Source organism: Anabrus simplex, chromosome 8, assembly GCF_040414725.1.
Source record: "Anabrus simplex isolate iqAnaSimp1 chromosome 8, ASM4041472v1, whole genome shotgun sequence".
In the NCBI taxonomy this organism is placed as follows: Eukaryota; Metazoa; Arthropoda; class Insecta; order Orthoptera; family Tettigoniidae; genus Anabrus; species Anabrus simplex.
The window spans coordinates 116,906,191-116,926,983 of NC_090272.1; the positions used below are offsets into that span (position 1 = coordinate 116,906,191).

A 20,793-nucleotide genomic window follows, 5' to 3' on the forward strand; every position below is an offset into this window, starting at 1 on the left:
CATGCTAATTTTACTACTCTATGAAGCCATTTCATCCCTGCCTTCCCACTATACTTCACCATTTCAGGTCTAATTTCATCTATTCCTGCTGCCTTATGACAATGGAGTTTATTTACCATCCTTTGCACTTCCTCAAGCATAATTTCACCAACATCATTTTCCTCCTCCCCATGAGCTTGGCTGTTCACAACATCACCAGGATGATTTTCTTTTACATTGAGAAGATGTTCAAAATATTCCTTCCACCTCTCCAGTGATTCCCTGGGATCTATTATGAGTTCACCTGAATTAGGTACTTAAAACACTGTTCATTTCCTTTTTCCCTCCCTTCCTAAGATTCTTTATTACTGTCCAGAAAGGTTTCCCTGCTGCTTGACCTAGCCTTTCCAGGTTGTTACCAAAATCTTCCCAGGACTTCTTTTTGGATTCAACAACTATTTGTTTCGCTCTGTTTCTTTCATCTACGTACAACTCCCTGTCTGCCTCGGCCCTTGTTTGGAGCCATTTCTGATAAGCCTTCTTTTTACGTTTACAAGCTGCTCTCACTTTATCATTCCACCAAGATGTTCGCCTTTTCCCATCTTTACACACAGTTGTTCCTAGGCATTCCCTTGCTGTTTCTACTACAGCATCCCTGTATGCCATCCATTCACTTTCTATATCCTGAACCTGCTTACTGTCTACTGTTCGAAACTTCTCACTAATCATATCCATGTACTTCTGTCTAATGTTCTTGTCCTGGAGATTTTCTACCCTTATTCGTTTGCAGACAGATTTCACTTTCTCTACCCTAGGCCTAGAGATACTTAGTTCACTACAGATCAGATAGTGGTCTGTATCATCGAAAAATCGTACATTCCTAACAGATTTCCTGAATTCGAAGTCTGTTAAGATATAGTCTATTATGGATCTGGTACCCCTAGCCTCCCATGTGTAGCGGTGAATAGCCTTATGCTTGAAGAATGTATTCGTAACAGCTAAACCCATACTAGCACAGAAGTCCAGCAAACGCTTCCCATTCCCATTAGCTTCCATATCTTCCTCACATTTACCAATCACCCTTTCGTGTCCTTCAGTTCTATTCACAACTCTCGCATTGAAATCGCCCATTAGCACTATTCTATCCTTGCTGTTGACCCTGACCATGATGTCACTCAATGCTTCATAAAACTTGTCAACTTCATCCTCATCCGCACCCTCACATGGTGAATACACGGACACAATTCTAGTCCTAATTCCTCCAAATGACAAATCTACCCACATTCGCTCATTTACGTGCCTAACAGAAACTATGTTCCGTGCAATGGTATTCCTGATAAAGAGCCCTACCCCAGACTCTGCCCTTCCCTATCTAACACCCGTCAAGTTCACTTTATAATGTCCTATATCTTCCTCGTTATCTCCCCTTACCCGAATATCACTTACTCCTAGCACATACAGATGCATCCTCTTTGCTGACTCAGCCAGTTCTACTTTCTTTCTTCCATAAGCCCCATTAATATTGATAGCTCCCCATCGAATTCCATTTCGTTCGCCAAGTTGTTTCCAAGGAGTCCCTCGCCTGTCAGATGGGAGTGGGATTCCCTTACTCCCATAGGTCCGAGGCTTGCTTAAAATGTTCTGAGCTCAGTAGATTCATGAAGCAGGATGCTACCCTGATGAACACAAAATCAGAATTAATTACTTATGACATTTGCTCATAAAGACGTCGAAGTAGCTCATTCATATTCTGTTATGAAATTTGCATAATTCCATAAATACATTAATTCTTCAGAGGCCTTGCATTGTAAACAATGACTCCAAGAACTGTAAAAGAATTAGTTAGTGAAACGTAAAGCAAATAACATTATTATTATTATTATTATTATTATTATTATTATTATTATTATTATTATTATTATAAAAATTGGCTCCTATGAGTAAATTGTATTTTGTCAACCTATCATTACAGTCAGTAGCCTAATGAGAAAACTTACGCTATAAGTAAATAATAATAATAGATATGTATTTCACACAATGTGCATGGATAAAGTTACAAGTTATTTAGTACAGAGTCCAGTCAGTGTTATCCTCCTTCTTTTGCACTCTTTTGTGTTGTTTCCCTATAGTGTGCATATGCAGCTTTCACCTGGATCATGGAAAGATTTCCTATGGCATAGTTTATAATGGAATCCATGAATTGCGAATCGTGTCTCAGTTCGTACCCTGGCTTTTTCCACTCGGATGTCACCTTTGCATCTGTTAGATAAAAGTCTCCCCAGATGTCAGTCTTCTTAGCTCGTAGTTCTCGGAGTACGCTCTGATATGGGCGTGGTAGATGGTAAGCACATTTTTGTTCTTATCTCCTCGATGCAAAAAGGTTCTCTCGTGAGCTCATGTTAATCTTGACAGTGCAATTTTTGCAATGCATAGGGTTTTCTTGAGATATGTGGTTTTGGTTTTTTTCCTATGGCCATTAAGTCTTTTTTGCTCAGGTGCTCACATATGACGTTTATTGCATATGTAATGATAAGGTGTAATCTTGATATGAAGTAAGTCTATTGCTGTCGTTATGGAAAGTTGTCATAAGACTTTAATCTCGTCCATCGCCACGATCGCCGCAGTTGTCCTGTCATTGATGTGAGATGCAAAGTTTGTACCAGTCATTTGTAATGTTAACCCCAGGTATTTGAATGTGTTTATTCTGTTTAGTGCTTCATTCTTGTACATGATCATGGTTGACGATCGAATTCTTCCGCCTTTTCTGAATATCATGTATATGGTCTTCATTGGGTTCAGTGTCATGTTGTTGGTGTGTGCCCAGCTTACAAGCTTATCAAAAGCTTCTTGCAATTTTTGTTGTGATTGTGATTGTAATGAAAAGCATTTTTATCACCATTATGTGTTTTGGTCCTTATTAGACCATCTTCAGCTTGTTAGTCAGATTGACTGGAGACATTATTAAACACTACCAGAAAACTAACTCCTAAGAGTAAATTGTATTTTGCCCACCTATCATTACAGTAAGTAGCCTATTGAGAAAATTTACTCTAGGCCCATAAATAATGAAAAGCATTTTTATCACCAGTATGTGTTTTGGTCCTTATTAGACCATCTTCAGCTGGCTAGTCAAATTGAGAGGAGACATTATTAAATACTACTAGAAAACTATGAATATGATACATAAAATGATGATGTGAAATTGAAAGTTCATTAAAAATATAGCATGACTGTTTAAAAGGCATCTCATTGCTAGTCTTAATGCTAAATTCACACTGTTCTAGAACAAATATAGAATGATTACGTCAATGAAGTCACCTTGTTGCATTCTTTATAACATGTTAAAAGGAATTGTTTGTTATGTTCTGTTTGTGAAATGGACTGAATATGTTACCTTATATGATTGTGGGAATTCTTCGTATTTTAAACTATGGTGGAACCTTTATATTCATAGGATGGAGCCTATGTGATGAAATGTTAGCACGGAAAAAATCCCTTGTTCAGATTGGCTAGTAGTTCCTATGTTTATAGGAGTCAAGAAAAGAAAAGAGAAACTATGTGAGTTTGTGAGAAAGAAGAAGACAACTTATCATAAAAATGCTGAAGTTGGTTACTCTCTCCCTGTCCTTCGGTCCTCTCAGTTCTAAATATTATATTGAACGGTGGACAAAATACAATTTTCTCTTAGGAGTCAATTTGTATCATTTGTAAGTCAATACGGAATCGTGAGGTTTATTGTCTGTGGTGCCATGAATCTAATTTTTTTCAATAATATTATCATTTGGTTAGAACAGATTTCCAGGATTTTCTCCTATAAAACAAACAATAAATTGCATGAATGTTGTGGATTGAGAGAACAATTTTTAACTGATTTTGGGGTGTTTAACTTAATATAAGCCTCAATGCTGTAAGAATGAATGAAATGAATGTCTTCTAGTTTTGCACTTTACACACTTCTTACAATTTCCATTTCGCAAAATGCTGCAATTTTGGAGATTTAGAAGAAACATTTCTTGCATTTCACTGAAAACATATTTCTGTGCTCCTTTGAGGCAAATTCTCTAACATTAGCAGCGTTAAAGTTCATTCCAACTCCCAGACTTGTATGTATGTTCAGTCTTCAGCCCTAAGGCTGGTTGGATCCTCAACAGCTCTGCCATCAGCTGTCGTAGATGGCCTAGGCATTACTGAAGAGGTGTTAATTACCTGTAATATATCAGTTAATGGAATGTTACTGTACATTTTGGATTTCAGTGGGCTTGGTAGACTGATATGTAATAGCAACTTCTGGCTCAGTGAGGAAAGCAACGGGAAACTACCTCACTCCTCATTTCCCTAGTACAATAATGTATTGTGCTTCTATAGTTTCTACAGATACTGGCAACTTTCTAAATCTGAAGTATTTTCACTACTACTTCCACTGTAAGGTCATAGTGTTTTCACAATATGAGTGATGAAATTAGATGCACACACCAAAATATGATGCCAGGAACTTATTATATAATGGGTTGATGACAAGAGTATGTCTAGATATGGTGTGTATATAGGAAACAGTAAGTACTTCCACAAAACTAATCTCTTCCATTCTTCAAAATAAATTGTGGAGTGTGTCAAGTGAAGAAAGTACCATTATCATCTGGGTATTCTTCCAGCGGACTGGGTAGGACTTTTGTGGACAATATTCCTCCATTGGTTCCTGTCATTGTAGAGTTCCTCTCCTTTCACATCCTGCAGTGTTGTTCCTTCTCGATAAGGTCTGCATTTATTTGGTTCAGCCACCTTCTTCTGGGACGTCCAACTAGTCTCCTTCCAGGTACAGCCATTTCCAAGTATTGTCTGGGGGTTCTAGTCTCTTCCATCCTTTGCACATGCCCAAACCATTTCAACCGTGTAATGCGTAGTCTTTCTTCCATCGTACAGGTCACTGTCTCTTGTTTTTTTTTTTTTTTCATAGCAGATCATAAAAATTTCATTTCATATGCTTGTAGTTTGCTGATGTCTCTTTTCAATAACACAGAGGTCTCCAACCCATATGTCATGATTGGCAGGAGGGAAGATTTGAACATTTTTTGGCTTTTACAGGAACTGCTTTGTCCCACACTAGATTCTGTACCTGATAGAAGAACGTGGAACCTTTTGTCACTCCGTTCTGCATTTCCAATTTAGCACTTCCGTGGTTCGATACAATACTTACAAGATAGTTGAAGCTTTCTACACATTCAATTCTTTCTCTATGAAGTTTGAGGTCACATTCGCTGGGTGTTCTACTCAATTTCATTGCTACTGTTCTTTTCTTACATTTAACTTATATTCCTTAAATATGTTGACCCAGCAATCTAATTTCCTTTGGACTTCTTGCTCTATTTCTCCCCAGATGGCAACATCATCTGAAACACTAATGCATTCAAATCTCCAGGTTCTGCAGCTTTAATTTCTTTAATGATTACATCAATGGGTGCAAGGAAAAGTAGTGGAGACAGTGCACTGCCTTTTTGTACTCCTTTCTTTGTTTGGTACCATTCAGTTCTTCTTATTCTTCTTCGTTTTGCCTCATGACTGAGGCGTCGTGACTCATAATATTCAGCCCTCTAGCCGATGAACCATACTCCGCCATTCTTCCGTATCTAAAGCTTTCAATGTGGTTACTCTGAGAGAACACTGTAAGGGCCGTTCACCATGTCAATCCATCACGTTGGTATTCGTCCTCGTTGTCTGGTTCCCTGGACTTTGCCCTCAACAATCAGCTTTTGAAGATTACCATCTCGGCGCATTATATGTCCAAAGTAGCGTACAATCCGTTGAGAGACCTTACACGATAGACGAACTTTTATCTGAAGTTGGTTCAGGATTGATGTGTTCGTGCGATGAGCTGTCCAAGGAATCCTTAACATTTTCCTCCAGCACCACATTTCAAAGCTTTCTATCCGTTCACGATCACGTTTGAGGATGGCCCACGTCTCTGCGCCATACAAGAAGACTGAGAAGACTAGAGATTCAACGAGCTTCTTTTTTGTCTTAATGGTGATGTTGTTATCTTTCCAGATCTTCCGCAGACGGATCATTCTACCTTTGCTATTTCAATTCTTCGCTGTATTTCATCTTTGGAACCACCAGAATTGGATAGTAAGGAGCCTAGGTATACGTACTGATGTACAACTTCATACCCTCCAATCTGTTTGATATGTGGACTGTTGTTGTTCTTACGATCAACAATCATGACTTTGGTTTTCTGTAGATTTAGGTGTAATTTAATTTCTAGGCTTGCTTCCTCTACTCTCTTGATCAGCTCTGTCAACTCCTCTTCAGATGATGCTATCAAGGTGGTGTCATCAGCAAATCTCAAGTTGTTGATCTTGCATCCCCCAATGGAAAACCCTTTGTCCCAGCCATCTAATGCAGTTCTCATTGCATATTCACCATAGATATTGAAAAAGTAACGGTGACAGGATTCATCCCTGGCGAACTCCAGCCCTTGTACGAAACTGCTGAGACTGTTTTTTGTGAAACTTCACGGTGGCTGTATTTTCCTTATAGGCCCCTACACGGACTTGAGGAGATCAATCAAATGAAGTGGCAAACCCATGTCATCCAAAATTTTCCAAAGATGGTTCCATTTGACAGTATCGAAGGCCTTTTGGTAGTCAATAAAGCACAGATATACCGGAACATTGAATTCTCTAGCCTTTTCTATGATTTGTCGTAGGCTTAAGATCTGTTCTCGAGTACCTTTTCCTTTCATAAATCCAGTCTGGACTTCAGGAATTTGATACTCTAGAAATGCCTGGAGTCTCTTGTGCAGGATATAAGCATAACTTTACTGGCATGTGAAATCAAAGCAATGAAGCGATAATTTTCACATTTTTTCCTCGATCCTTTCTTGTGGATTGGGACAAAGATTGACTGTACCCATTCCTTGGGCCATCTTCTAGAATTCTATATTGCTTGGCAGATTTTCAACAGCATTTCAATTCCAGCACCATTTATAGCTTTCAAGATTTCTGCACTTATTCCATCAGGTCCACACACTTTTCCAGTTCTCAGCATTTTCAAAGCCATTTCTACTTCATCTCGGAGGATGTCAGGTTCAGGATCTGACTGCTTGTCTATCTTCACTTGGTCTTGTGCATTACATTGTTCACTGTACAGATCCTGGCAGTACAATCTCCATGTTTCCAGAACATTCTCTATATCCACAACATCATCCCCCTTTGAGTTCTATATATTCCAGGAATATGGCTTGAATTCTCGAGTGATTATTCTAATTTTGTCAAAAAGATCCTTGCTGTGGTTTTGATTTGCATGGTCTTCAATCTCAAAACAATTGTTACTAAGGAAACTATTCTTATCTCTTCTACAAGAAGACTGAATCCTTCTATCAAGATCAGACATTTGCTCTCTTTTTTCTTTAGTGTTAATGCCAGATTTTTTAAGGCACCTTCTTTCTTCTACAAGCTGGAGGCTCAAGTCAGGGATCCACTGTTGCCTTCTAGTATTTGGTACTCGAGATTCATTCAAAGAGGACTCTATCCAGTTTTTTGTCACATTCCTCAGCCCTTCTGCAGTTGTTACTGGATCCTGTAATATGGAGGCTCTTCGCGCCAATGATTCCTTGAAAGACAACATATTAACTACTTGTGGTATCCTGTGTGATCTTTTAACTGGTGTTTGAAGTTTTATTCTTATTTCTGTTCTAAGAAGCTGATGATCACTGCCACATACTGCACCTGGACAAGTTTTAGTGTCCAATACAGAAGACCTCCATCTGGAACTGATCAAGATGTAGTCAATCTGATTTTTATATTGACCACCAGGCCATGTCCATGTGTACATGTGCCGTATGTGATGCTTGAAGACTGTATTAGTTATAGTGAACCTGTTTTGAATTGCAAACTCAAGAAGCCTGTTCCCCCGTTCATTTCTTTCTCCAATTCCGTATCTTCCTATCGATGTTCTGACATGCTCATCATGTTGTGTTGAACCAATTTTGGCATTGAAGTCTCCCATAACAATAGTTATTTCTCTGCTTGGAAAAGCTGAAACACTAGCATCAAGATCTTGATAGAAGCGGTCAATTATTTCATCAGACGCATCCGCTGTTGGGACATAGAACCTGTTTTGAATTGCAAACTCAAAAAGCCTGTTCCCCCGATCATTTCTTTCTCCAATTCCGTATCTTCCTATCGATGTTCTGACATGCTCATCATGTTGTGTTGAACCAATTTTGGGATTGAAGTCTCCCATAACAATAGTTGTTTCTCTGCTTGGAAAAGCTGAAACAGTAGCATCAAGATCTTGATAGAAGCGGTCAATTATTTCATCAGACGCATCCGCTGTTGGGGCATAAACCTGAATGATGTTGATTGAAAGTGGCTTGCATTTGAGACTTAGTGTTATAATGCAATCATTAACAGGTTTATATCCTTTCACTAGGCCATTCAGTTTGTCACTGATCACAATTGCGACCCCTTTACTGCTTTTTTCTTCATTTCCAGAAAAGTAGACCCAATGATTACCACTCCTAAAATGGCCATTGTTTTTCCAGTGAGTTTCACTTAGCCCAGCCGCTCCTATATTATACCTTTCCAGCTCTTGTATTATCAGGAGAAGTTTTCCTGAAGCTAAAAGTCCTCTCACATTCCAAGTACCCACATTCTGCTTTGATCTTCCAGTCGCAAATTTTGCATATTGGTTGCCTACATGCACGTGCCCAGTAGCACATTTCACACTTTACAGCCTGGAACCGCAAAAGCGCCGATTGTCAGCCGGGTCGCATGACGAATTAGATCCATTTAAAGCAGCTATCATGATAGTGTTCATGGCAATAATAGTGTAGTGAGGTCCCTCTCTCTTCTACACCGTAGTACCACAACCGAAAAACCAGTCATTCTGGTGACGCTTGAGGCTCCCCGCTCTTGACCCATCTCGAGCATGAATTGCTCTGTGCATCAAGTCGATACTGATGACGCTGCTGCCCGACATCAGGTTTTCAGTGGATTCCAGTGGCATTTCCTCCACTGAGGGACCACCGCCCTTCCTCAAGGAGCTCATCCACCCGAAGCCATTGGCTCCCTGAGGGTGTCAGGTTATTTCTCGCCGCCTAACAGTTCTACCATTCACTATTTGTACACTACTTTCACAGTTTTCATATAGCAATTGGATCTTACGAATTAGAGAACTTGGAGCTCCTAGTTTATGCAGAGATTCTCATATTTTGCTGCTTGGAACACTGTCACAGGCTTTTTCTATATCTAGGAACACTACTATCAGATCTTTCCCTTTTTCCCAGTTCTTTTCCATTAGTTGTCTAACGGCAAAAATTAGGTCCAAACTATCAAAAGAATCAGCCATTAAAAGAAATTTATTACATGACTATATAATTAATTACGGTATGTTAGAAATTATGGTGGACATTGGATCACCTGTGACTAATTCAGATTATGAGTAGTAAATCACCTCTGGCTAGTATGTTTCTGTTACAAATTAAGTAGGCATATGACCGGTCATAATGGTGAAGAAATTGTTACAAATTCCCCTAAACCTGGTGATAGGAAGAGATACTAGCAGAGTACAGGTGAGTGAAATGAAATTCTGAAGCAGAATATGAATTACAAGAAGGAACAGTGTGAAATGAAAATGTAAGCGTGTGACGTGCCAATGGGATCAAATTTACACTGTGACGCTGCGGATGTACTGGGGGAGTAATAATACATACCAATGTGCTAAGTGGTGCACGTTTTTACTTGGAGAATTATAAATACACCAAATAATGACAGTAATCTGCAGCACATAAGAGACACAATTAAGTACAGACACAGTAACGTTGTAACGAGTGGCACCGAATAAGTATAATTAAGTATAATGGCCCGACGACCAGCTGGGTGACAATCACAACTCAAGCAGAAATAAGGGCCTCAGTGCACAGGAATTATTCAAGCCCCAATCTTACAGAGTCACTCCACAGACACACAGACATACTGTCATACAAGGGCGAGTTATAATAAAAACAACATAATCCTGTGAGGTGCCGAGTTGCAAGTTAACTACACACCGTACACTTACACCCACAACACAATTTCCACAGTGGTGTCGTCAAGCACAAGGTAATTTAAACGGCAGTATCAAATAAACATGCAAAGATAACTTACCTCAATGGGTAAATGAGTGGAGAGCGAGCTAGGAGTGGATCTTGCAACGTGACCTTTATATCAGTACCAACTTACCAAATTCAGAGTATAATTACCAACGTTGTCCCAAAGGATAACGCAGTATTAGAAGCATAAAATTTAATAAAGAAATAAGAAGGTTACAAGGTTAAATGATCTGTATTGTCTTTTTTTGAAAAATATTTGATAAGGAAAGGAACAAGTAATAGGTAAAATTAACAGGGAAATAAGGAGAGAAATTTAACCAGAACCTTAGTACGGAATAAATACCTTAAAGTATCACAGGAACTGAAATCCATACCAGGAAGGGAGGGCAGAATTCTCGAAACTAATTGAAGAGATCCGATGACTAAACAAGGACTGATCATATAGTCATTGACACCAAAGCACAAGGTCATGCGATGGAGTGAAACTCCCGATTACTAAACTACGTATTATTTCAAAATCAGCAGAATCAAAGGCTTGACACAGAAGGTCAACCAGAGAGGTGTTATCTAATAACAACGGTATCACCTTAAAATCACCAGGCCGAAGTTCACAGGGAGTAGAGCACACTCCCTAATTCAGTACTTCCATACGTAGAAGGTAAAGTTTACAACAGAGATTGTCGCAGATAATCTGAAACAAAACTGGGATGAAAATAGTAACAGGTAATTAAATATCAAACCAGAATATGTGGGGTAGATCTCGCGTGAAATCGAGTCCTACGTCTCACACCACCAAAACCAATCAGTCCCAACTTCTTCTTTTTTTAAACAAAACATCAAACAATAGTCACCAAGGGGACCCCAGAAAAACATAAAACATGCGGACAAAACATGTGACAAATCACCGCAATAAAGGTGGGTTCATTTTTCTCTTTACATACCGGTATTTCTTTACATTAAGTGATAGTCATTTTCACGGTTAGCTTCCCCAACTGATGGGTAAAATACATGAAACCCCTTTCAATATTTAAAGTGAAGGTGAAATAATTCAATCTAAGAAATTGGGCAAGATTTCCCATAAAACATGATATATTACAAGTGGTATCTGACATAAGCAGAATTAAAACCTGCTTAATAAAGGATGTAGAGTTACAGTGGTAAGGTACAAGTTTGAAAGCATCCTAAATGGAAAGGTGTACAGAAAATTACTGACCTTGGTAAAGTATTAAATCCACCAACCAGAAGGAAAAGGAGTTTTAGAAAAGGGCCTGTAATGAAAAGTAAGTAAAGAACACATCTTAGAACATGATATATACTAACCGGAATACCGGAATAGGATGGGAGGTTGGAGGAGGATGCAGATCAAACCATAAAAGGATTAAATTTACATACCAGATAGATTAATAACTGTAAAATAAATACATCATAACCAAATTCCCCGAAAGAGGGTGGAAACCAGGATCAATTTGATTATTATCCATTTTACAGACTAAAATCCAGACGGTTCAACTTCAGTAACAGCTTACGTATATCAACCCGTGTCTGAACATAACAGCTAAGCCAACAGTTTACAGGTAGACCTATTAGTTGAACTACACCAAGAGACAATAAAAACTTTGAAACAAAAAGGCTTCCAGCTCAAGACTGTTTTAACGATCACCATCTCACAGTTTTTAATTTTCATCATGCATTTTAACTGACATTTCATTTTGGGTGTGTCTGATGTTTTTAATTCATTATATATGTCTTACTGAGGATAACTCTATTTCGGGTCAAAACGTGTCTATGTAAAGTTTCGTCTTAATTGGACGTAAAGTATTGACTATGAGGATGTCAACATAATTTTGTAAGAAGTGTTTGTTTCTGTACAATTTACTTTATGTTGCACCGACCGAGCTCGATAGTTGCAGTCGCTTAAGTGTGGCCAGTATCCAGTAGTCGGGAGATAGTGGGTTCGAGTCCCACTGTCGGCAGCCTTGAAGATGGTTTTCCGTGGTTTCCCATTTTCACACCAGGCAAATGCCAGGGCTGTACCATAATTAAGGCCACGGTCGCTTCCTTCCAACTCCTAGGCCTTTCCTATCCCATCGTCGCCATAAGAACTATCTGTGTCAGTGTCAGTGCGACGTAAAGCAAATAGCCAAAAAAAAAAAAAAAAGTCGCACCAACACAGTCTTATGGTGACAATGGGGTAGGAAAAGCCTAGGAGAAAGGAAGCGGATGTGGCCTTAAGGTACAGCCCCAGCATTTACCTGGTGTGAAAATGGGGAACCATCTTTAGGGCTGCCAATACTGGGGTTTGAATCCACTATATCCCAGATGTAAGCTCACAGCTGCACGCCCCTAGCCAACTTGCCTGGTCATTCTTTGGTGTCAAGCTTGCATGTGTTTAGGGCTCCTTCACATCAAAGTGAACAGTTGAATGAACCATGTAAGTTAAGCAATATTAAAGTTGTCGGCAACGTTTGAACTTATTTAAAATGAAAATTCTGTAACTCAAATCCACTACAATATTAGTTTTAACACTAAGCATTTCAGAAAGAATATTTGAATATTAGGAAAATTATTGTCTTCAGATTCTGTCCTCCATGTGTCTACGAGGTATTTTGAAAAGATATACCACGCGGATGATCATTTTGAACATAATTTAAAATGATGGTATTAATAAATATAATAATAATCATCATTTAGAGAACTGAGCTCGATAGCTGCAGTTGCCTAAGTGTGGCCAGTATCCAGTATTCGGGAGATAGTGAGTTCGAGCCCCACTATCAGCAGCCAGGCAAGTGTTGGGGCTGTACCTTAATTAAGGCCACGACCGCTTCCTTCCCACTCCTAGCCCTTTCCTTCTTATCGCCATAAGATCTATCTGTGTCGGTGCGACGTAAAACAACTTGTTAAAAAAAATCATCTAGAAACTCTGCTATTGTGTGCAGGCATTCTTTTAATAACATTTGGGCTGCCTGCATATAATTTTTGAAGTTACATTTTACTCTACCAGATGACAGAGAAATCTCAGTTGTATTGTGTGATCTTTAACTGAGTTTTAAGCTAATTAATTTAATCATAAACACTTAGGAGTCACCAGAGATCCTTTTTTACTTGCCAACATCATATTACATGAATGCTGAATGGACCGGGTTTTTTTCTGCCTCTCGAAACGTGATCTTTAACTGAGTTTTAAGCTAATTATGTAATTAATCATAAACACTTAGGAGTCACCAGAGATCCTTTTTTACTTGCCAACATCATATGGCATGGATGCTGATTGGACTGGGTTTTTTTTCTGCCTCTCGAAACGAAGAAATCTGGACTTGAACTGCTATATTCAGATTTGGAGATTTGAAAATAGAGGCATGCTTGAATATTTTTTATTGCTTGCCTGTATGTTGTAGAATTTCTGCATGTATTTAGCCTACTTGCAGTAATATTTCATTAATTGGCAGGTTTTCTATCAGTTGTTTAGCTGGTCTTCTCATTAATGGTTTCAAAGAAGTTGAAAATTGATTTAACATCTACCTTAGCACATTATTCCAATCTGTAATTCCTCTTATGATAAACATATATTTATAATACCAATATAATGGTCCGTTATTGGACATTATAAATTTTCCAGCTAACTCATTCTTGGTTGCCTGCATTTCGCCCTCGTGTGCTAAGTTAGGCTCGTCAGTTGGGAATCAACATCTACATCATTTGATGGCCAGGCAGGCATCTATTTTTTGGAAATGAGACATAGCTCTCATAGTGCATTGGCACTGCTGGTGGCTTCAAATAGCCTATGCAGTGGCCTCCACAGTATGCACTAGCCTTGCATCTTGGGTGGTGTGCTAAGTGCCAACTGACGAGCCTAACTTAGCACACGAGGGCGAAATGCAGGCAACCAAAAATGAGTTAGCTGGAAAATTTATAATGTCCAATAACGGACCATTATATTGGTATTATAAATTTACTCATTCAGGACAAATATTTTAGGTTCCCTATGGGAATCAACATCTACATCACACAAATATTTACCCCAATTTGTCCTCTTGAATTGTAACATTATGTTCATATTGTGATCCTTCCTACTTTTAAAAACTCCACTCAGGATTAATTTTCCTCTACTGTAATGTCATTCTACACCATCTCTCCACTGACAGCCTGCAACATATTGCTTAGTTGAGTAGCCCGTCTCCGTATTCCCTACTCTTTCCGGCCCAAATATTTTAACATTTTCATAATAGGCCTACTACTCATTTCATATGTAATAAATTTCATTTTGATCCTAATTGATGATTTATCACTATCAGGGATGAGAAGGTCCACTTTGACATCTGTCTATGGCCACAGAACAAGATGACTATGATTTTTCATTACTAAACTCCCACATACACTGACTGACAGAGCAAATGCAACACCAAGAAGGAGTGGTCAGAACTTTATGCCAACTGCAGGGTAGACTGACGTAACTGAGGTATGCACATGATGTGAAATGCGCCGCTGTGCTGCGCACGTAGCGAACGATAAATGGGACACGGCGTTGGCGAATGGCCCACTTCGTACCGTGATTTCTCAGCCGACAGTCATTGTAGAACGTGTTGTCGTGTGCCACAGGACACGTGTATAGCTAAGAATGCCAGGCCGCCGTCAACGGAGGCATTTCCAGCAGACAGACGACTTTACGAAGGGTATGGTGATCGGGCTGAGAAGGGCAGGTTGGTCGCTTCGTCAAATCGCAGCCGATACCCATAGGGATGTGTCCACGGTGCAGCGCCTGTGGCGAAGATGGTTGGCGCAGGGACATGTGGCACGTGCGGGGGGTCCAGGCACAGCCCGAGTGACGTCAGCACGCGAGGATCGGCGCATCCGCCGCCAAGCGGTGGCAGCCCCGCACGCCACGTCAACCGCCATTCTTCAGCATGTGCAAGACACCCTGGCTGTTCCAATATCGACCAGAACAATTTCCCGTCGATTGGTTGAAGGAGGCCTGCACTCCCGGCGTCCGCTCAGAAGACTACCATTGACTCCACAGCTTAGACATGCACGCCTGGCATGGTGCCGGGCTAGAGCGACTTGGATGAGGGAATGGCGGAACGTCGTGTTCTCTGATGAGTCACGCTTCTGTTCTGTCAGTGATAGTCACCGCAGACGAGTGTGGCGTCGGCGTGGAGAAAGGTCAAATCCGGCAGTAACTGTGGAGCGCCCTACCGCTAGACAGCGCGGCATCATGGTTTGGGGCGCTATTGCGTATGATTCCACGTCACCTCTAGTGCGTATTCAAGGCACGTTAAATGCCCACCGCTACGTGCAGCATGTGCTGCGGCCGGTGGCACTCCCGTACCTTCAGGGGCTGCCCAATGCCCTGTTTCAGCAGGATAATGCCCGCCCACACACTGCTCACATCTCCCAACAGGCTCTACGAGGTGTACAGATGCTTCCGTGGCCAGCGTACTCTCCGGATCTCTCACCAATTGAACACGTGTGGGATCTCATTGGACGCCGTTTGCGAACTCTGCCCCAGCCTCGTACGGACGACCAACTGTGGCAAATGGTTGACAGAGAATGGAGAACCATCCCTCAGGACACCATCCGCACTCTTATTGACTCTGTACCTCGACGTGTTTCTGCGTGCATCGCCGCTCGCAGTGGTCCTACATCCTACTGAGTCGATGCCGTGCGCATTGTGTAACCTGCATATCGGTTTGAAATATACATCAATTATTCGTCCGTGCCGTCTCTGTTTTTTCCCCAACTTTCATCCCTTTCCAACCACTCCTTCTTGGTGTTGCATTTGCTCTGTCAGTCAGTGTACATTGACAAGTTACAGATAAGCTAACTCCGCCAAATGGTGGAAATTTTTATGTAAATAGTACTATAAGTTAGGACCTATCACACAAAATTCAATATTTTGTTATATACTGTAGCATTCCTTAATTAAATTAAAACACATGGATTATGCGCCACTATAATTTCTCTCATCATAATTTTTTTATAAGAAAATTCTCTCAGAGGGATTTGTAAGTTTGTTGTTGAGGTGTTAAACTGTTTTGTTGATAATGATGTAATATTTAACTGAATGCAATGTAAATGGAATTTGAATTATGCTGGTAAATATGTTATTTTGTTTACTTACAGAAGCTTCTCCAACCCTTCAAGTACATTTTGCAAGTTCCTGGCAAGCAGATTCGAGCCAAGTTAGCACATGCATTCAACTACTGGTTGAAAATTCCCTGTGATAAATTGAACGTGGTTGGTGATATTGTACAAATGCTTCATAATGCTAGTCTACTGTAAGTTGCGAGTGTATGTCTTACTGTTTTATGATTTTAATGGATGAGTGGCAAGATTTGTAGATGTATTCGGTTCAGTAATATGTCTGGGTTTAGGGTTTCTTGCTATGAAATTAGTTGTCAGCAGTTGAGAAAAAAAAATAACATAGAAGGTCTGAAGATATACAGTCCAGAATTTTTTGCATAACATTCTATTCTATTGTACTTTACAATAATCAAAATTGCAGTGGATATTGGAATATTTAAATAGCTAAATAACAGATTGCATAGGTTATTAAAGATCACAGTTTGTTCTAATAATAATGATATTGGATTTTATATCTCACCACCCACTTTTATGGTTTCGAAGATTTTATTTAATGGTGCCAGAAACATAGCATAAATGCCAAAGATAGTACTAAAATAAAATACATCCAAAAATTGGTACTACAATCATATCATTTCTGGAGACAAGGTAATATCACATCACATGGGCCTATACTACACAAATAAAATTTAAATGTAGTGTGATCAGTATCTAGCCAATTCACACGCTGCCTTGGTGGCATCAATCAGGTTCTGAGGAGAAGACTTGGTTGGAGATAAGGAGATAGTTCATGGTCTGATCTTCACTGCATTTGCATAGTGTGGAGTCGCAGATGAATCCCCATTTTCTCATGTTGGTCTTCGATATGCCAACTCCAGTGTGCAGTCTCTTAAATGCCTTCCATGTTGACCAACATTTCTATCTTATCTTGTAATTTCCACACTTTTATTTTACTGCCTCTTATCTCCTTTAATTTTTTTCATTTTCCCCACTCTCATTTTTTGCTATCACAACTGTATCTTCATCAAATGCTTCTCCTGCTAAAGCTATTGCATCTGTCAACTGTGTGTGATTTTGTCCTTTCCTCCAGAAAGTAATCAATTACTGATTTTATTCTTCGGTCACCCTAGCTATATCTTGTAATTTTCCTGCTGTTTTTTCTACTGAAACCATATACTGCCCACAATCATTCCATCATTCCGTTCCTCTCACAAAACTCAACTAGTTTATCCCCTCCTTTATTCCTTTTCCCATATCCGTATGGTCCGATTACTTCTTCCTTTCCTTGTCTCGTTGGGTAGTTCACTACCCAAGTCTTTAACTTTTGATTCCCTAAGGGGGAACAAGCGTAGCGTATTAGTCTAGGTTCCAGCTTCCCTAGGTTCCTGGTTGCTACCAGAACCAATGGGCACGATTTTAAGCTGTTCAAATCGATTCTATTCAGTCGACACATTGAAGGTGTATACGGTGAACTTGAGGACCTTAAGAAAATGCGCAATGGTGGTTTGCTTCTAAGGACGAGCTCTGTGCTTCAAGGAGATCGGTTGCTTAAGTGCGACCACTTTGGTGAAATCCCCGTCAAAGTGGAAAAGCACAATACCTTGAATCTGGTTCTTGGAGTTATTTTCCACTGTGATCTCGTTCTGAACACTGACGATGAACTGATGGTAGACATGAAGCACCGAGGTGTGACCCACGTCCGGCGTATCACATGCAAAGTCAGCGGTGAAGACGTTGCCACGGGTGCGTTCATAGTCTCCTTCAAATTGTCATTGTTGCCAGACAAAGTCAAGGTAACAACCTATCGTTGCGGTGTAAGGCCGTACATCTCGCTTCCTATGCAATGCTATCAATGCCAGAGATTCGGACACATGGTATCTCGTTTGAATCAGTCTGTGTGTGGTACATGTGGAAAAGTAACTCACGGTGCGGAGGAGTGCACAACTCTGTACAAGTGCACTAACTGCTCTGGTATTCATTCTCCTCGAGATCGGAACTGTCCGACATGTGAGTGAGAAGAAGATCCAGGAGATCAAGACCCTTGATGGTCTTTCCTACCAGGAAGCGCACCGTAAGTTTAATTCTCTGAATGCCCCGGCCAAGGCATTAGACTTCAGCATGATAGCACAGTCTCTCCCAGGTTCATAATTTTCCCTTGAAACACCTTCCATGACGCCACAAAGAGAACGAGCTCGAAGGTGGGTCCATCCCGGCCTTTGACCACCATAAAGCCTGTGCCGGGTAAGAAACCTATGCTGGCACAGCAAGGAAGAAGACTTCTGCTTCCCTCACAAGGTCGGCGAAAGCCTCGCCTAAGCTGGCGGAGGCGGCATCATCGACTAGGGCTGGGAGGTCACCTCCCAGCCCGTCTAAACAAGAATCGATGGCGGGGAAGAAGAGCGCCCTTACCAGATGTTCTACATCTCCTACAAATGGGGCCTCACGCCCTCCACCTGGAGGGTCTGATTCTGCGCCAGTGGGTTTTCCTCCTCGAAAACCTGCGCGCTCCCCTTGTAGGAAGAAATCCTGTCCCCAGACAACGTCGAAGAAATTCAAGACATGCACGTGGAGCATTTATCTCGATCTTCGGATGGGGATGTGAGTGTAGGTTAGGTAGCATTACGCTGCTTCTAACCTAAACCTCAGAAGTCGCCCTTATGGCACTGTTACAGTGGAATTGTAACAGTTATGATCAGCATCTTGCTGAGCTGCGCTAGCTAATTAGCAAGTATTCGGCGAGTATAGTCTGTATTCAGGAAACAAATTTCCGACCAGATCTTCATACGGTCTTGAGAAATTTTCGACTATATTCGACAGAACAACATTATGCTCACCGGGCTTCTGGTGGCATTGGCATTTTTGTCCATTCTGATACCTACAGCGAAGAGATTCCACTAAGAACTCCGCTGGAGGCTGTAGCACTTCGCGTTCCGTTGCATGTCATAGCAGCAGTGTGTAATGTTTATTTTCCACCAGGCCAGCCTCTTAGCATAAATGATGTCACTGATCTTGTAGGTCAACTTCCCCCTCCCTTCCTCTTATTGGGCAATTTTAACGCCTGTCACCCTATATGGGGCTCTGAGACGCCTTGCCCCCAGCGAAGAGAACCGGAAACATTAGTAACAGAGCTGGATTTATGTATTTTGAACACAGGGGAACCAACTCACTTTAGTGTACGTTACGGCACATATTCTCGCATAGACGTAAGTGTGTGCAGCCGAACGTTGGTTCCGCTGTTTCGGTGGAATACATACGATGATCTCTGTGACAGTTATCATTTTCCCATCGTCCTTACTTTGTTCAAACAAAAATCTGTTGAGGCTCCTCCTCTGCTGCTGAGGAATTCATTCCATCCTTCTCAGGGACTCCTCACCGAAAACTCGTTCCTTGGTGGAACGAAGTAATTGCAGCAGCTATCAAAAAACCCCGTTGCACTCATAAACGTTATTGTAGGCAGCGTACTGTGGTCAAATTCGTAACATTTAAAAAACTGCGCTAAGGCGCGAGTTTTTATTCGCCAAAGTAAGAAAGCTTCGTGGGAGAGATATGTGTCTTCAATGACGTCACATACTCCATCATCTCAAGTGTGGACTAAACTTCGGCGTATTTCGGGTATCAAAGGGTCATCTTCTGTACCAGGAATTTCCATTGCAGGGAGTGTCGTCACTGAACCACTCTCGATTGCTAACCATCTAGCTAGTCATTTCGCGGGTGTATCTGGTTCCAGGAATTACCAAAGTGATTTCCTCGCTCATAAACGTTATCGTAGGCAGCCTACTGTGGTCAATTTGCAGGAGGCAGAACGTCATCACCTTAGTTTTGCCACTTAAGCTTCAGAGGACTATAATGTGCCCTTTATGGAGTGAGAACTCCGCAGCGCCTTAGCGCTTTGCAAGGACACTTCCTGGACCAAACAATATCCATAACTATATGTTGAGACACCTTAGTGACGAGAGTCTATTATATCTCCTTCGTGTGTTCAACCGAATCTGGATAGAGGGTGATTTTCCGTCTCAGTGGTGAGAGGGCATAGTTATTCCTGTCCTCAAGCCTTACAAAGATCCAAAGTATGCGGGAAGTTACAGACCGATTTGTCTCAGAAACTGCCTTTGTAAGCTATTTGAGAGGATTGTAAATCGGCGACTTGTGTGGTGTCTGGAGAAACAAGGACTCTTGTCCGAGTACCAGTGTGGTTTTCAAGCCGCTCGCTCAACCACTGACCACTTGGTATGCCTGGAGAGCTTTATCTAGGATGCGTTTCTTCGTAAACAGCATTTGGTAGCTGTTTTCTTTGACTTAGAAAAGGCCTATGACACCACCTGGCGATATGGTATCCTTTCAGTCCTGCATCAGTGGAGATTCCGAGGTCACTTGCCGGTATTTATTGCGAATTTTTTGTCCCTCCATTTATTCCGTGTCCGAGTAGGGAGGACATATTCGCAGTACCACGTTCAGGAAAATGGAGTCCCACAGGGATTGGTTCTTAGTGTCGCTCTGTTTGCGATTGCTATAAACGATATTGTTGCTGCTGCTGCTGGTTCAGCAGTCATACCGTCGCTATATGTGGATGACTTTGCTCTGCACTATAGCTCGCGTAATATGGCAGTCGCAGAGTGACGATTACAGCAAGCTATTAGGAGAGTGGA

General features: G+C 41.0%; 1 protein-coding gene across 1 annotated transcript in view; it reads left to right on the forward strand.

Annotated features, from left to right (window-relative positions):
- Positions 1–20,793, forward strand: part of LOC137501865 (terpene synthase-like) — a 63,084-nt gene that overhangs the window by 2,751 nt on the left and 39,540 nt on the right. Inside the window, exon 2 of the mRNA XM_068228979.1 lies at positions 16,187–16,341. Within this exon, the coding sequence (XP_068085080.1) occupies positions 16,187–16,341 (155 nt within the window). The remainder of the gene's footprint in view (positions 1–16,186; positions 16,342–20,793) is intronic.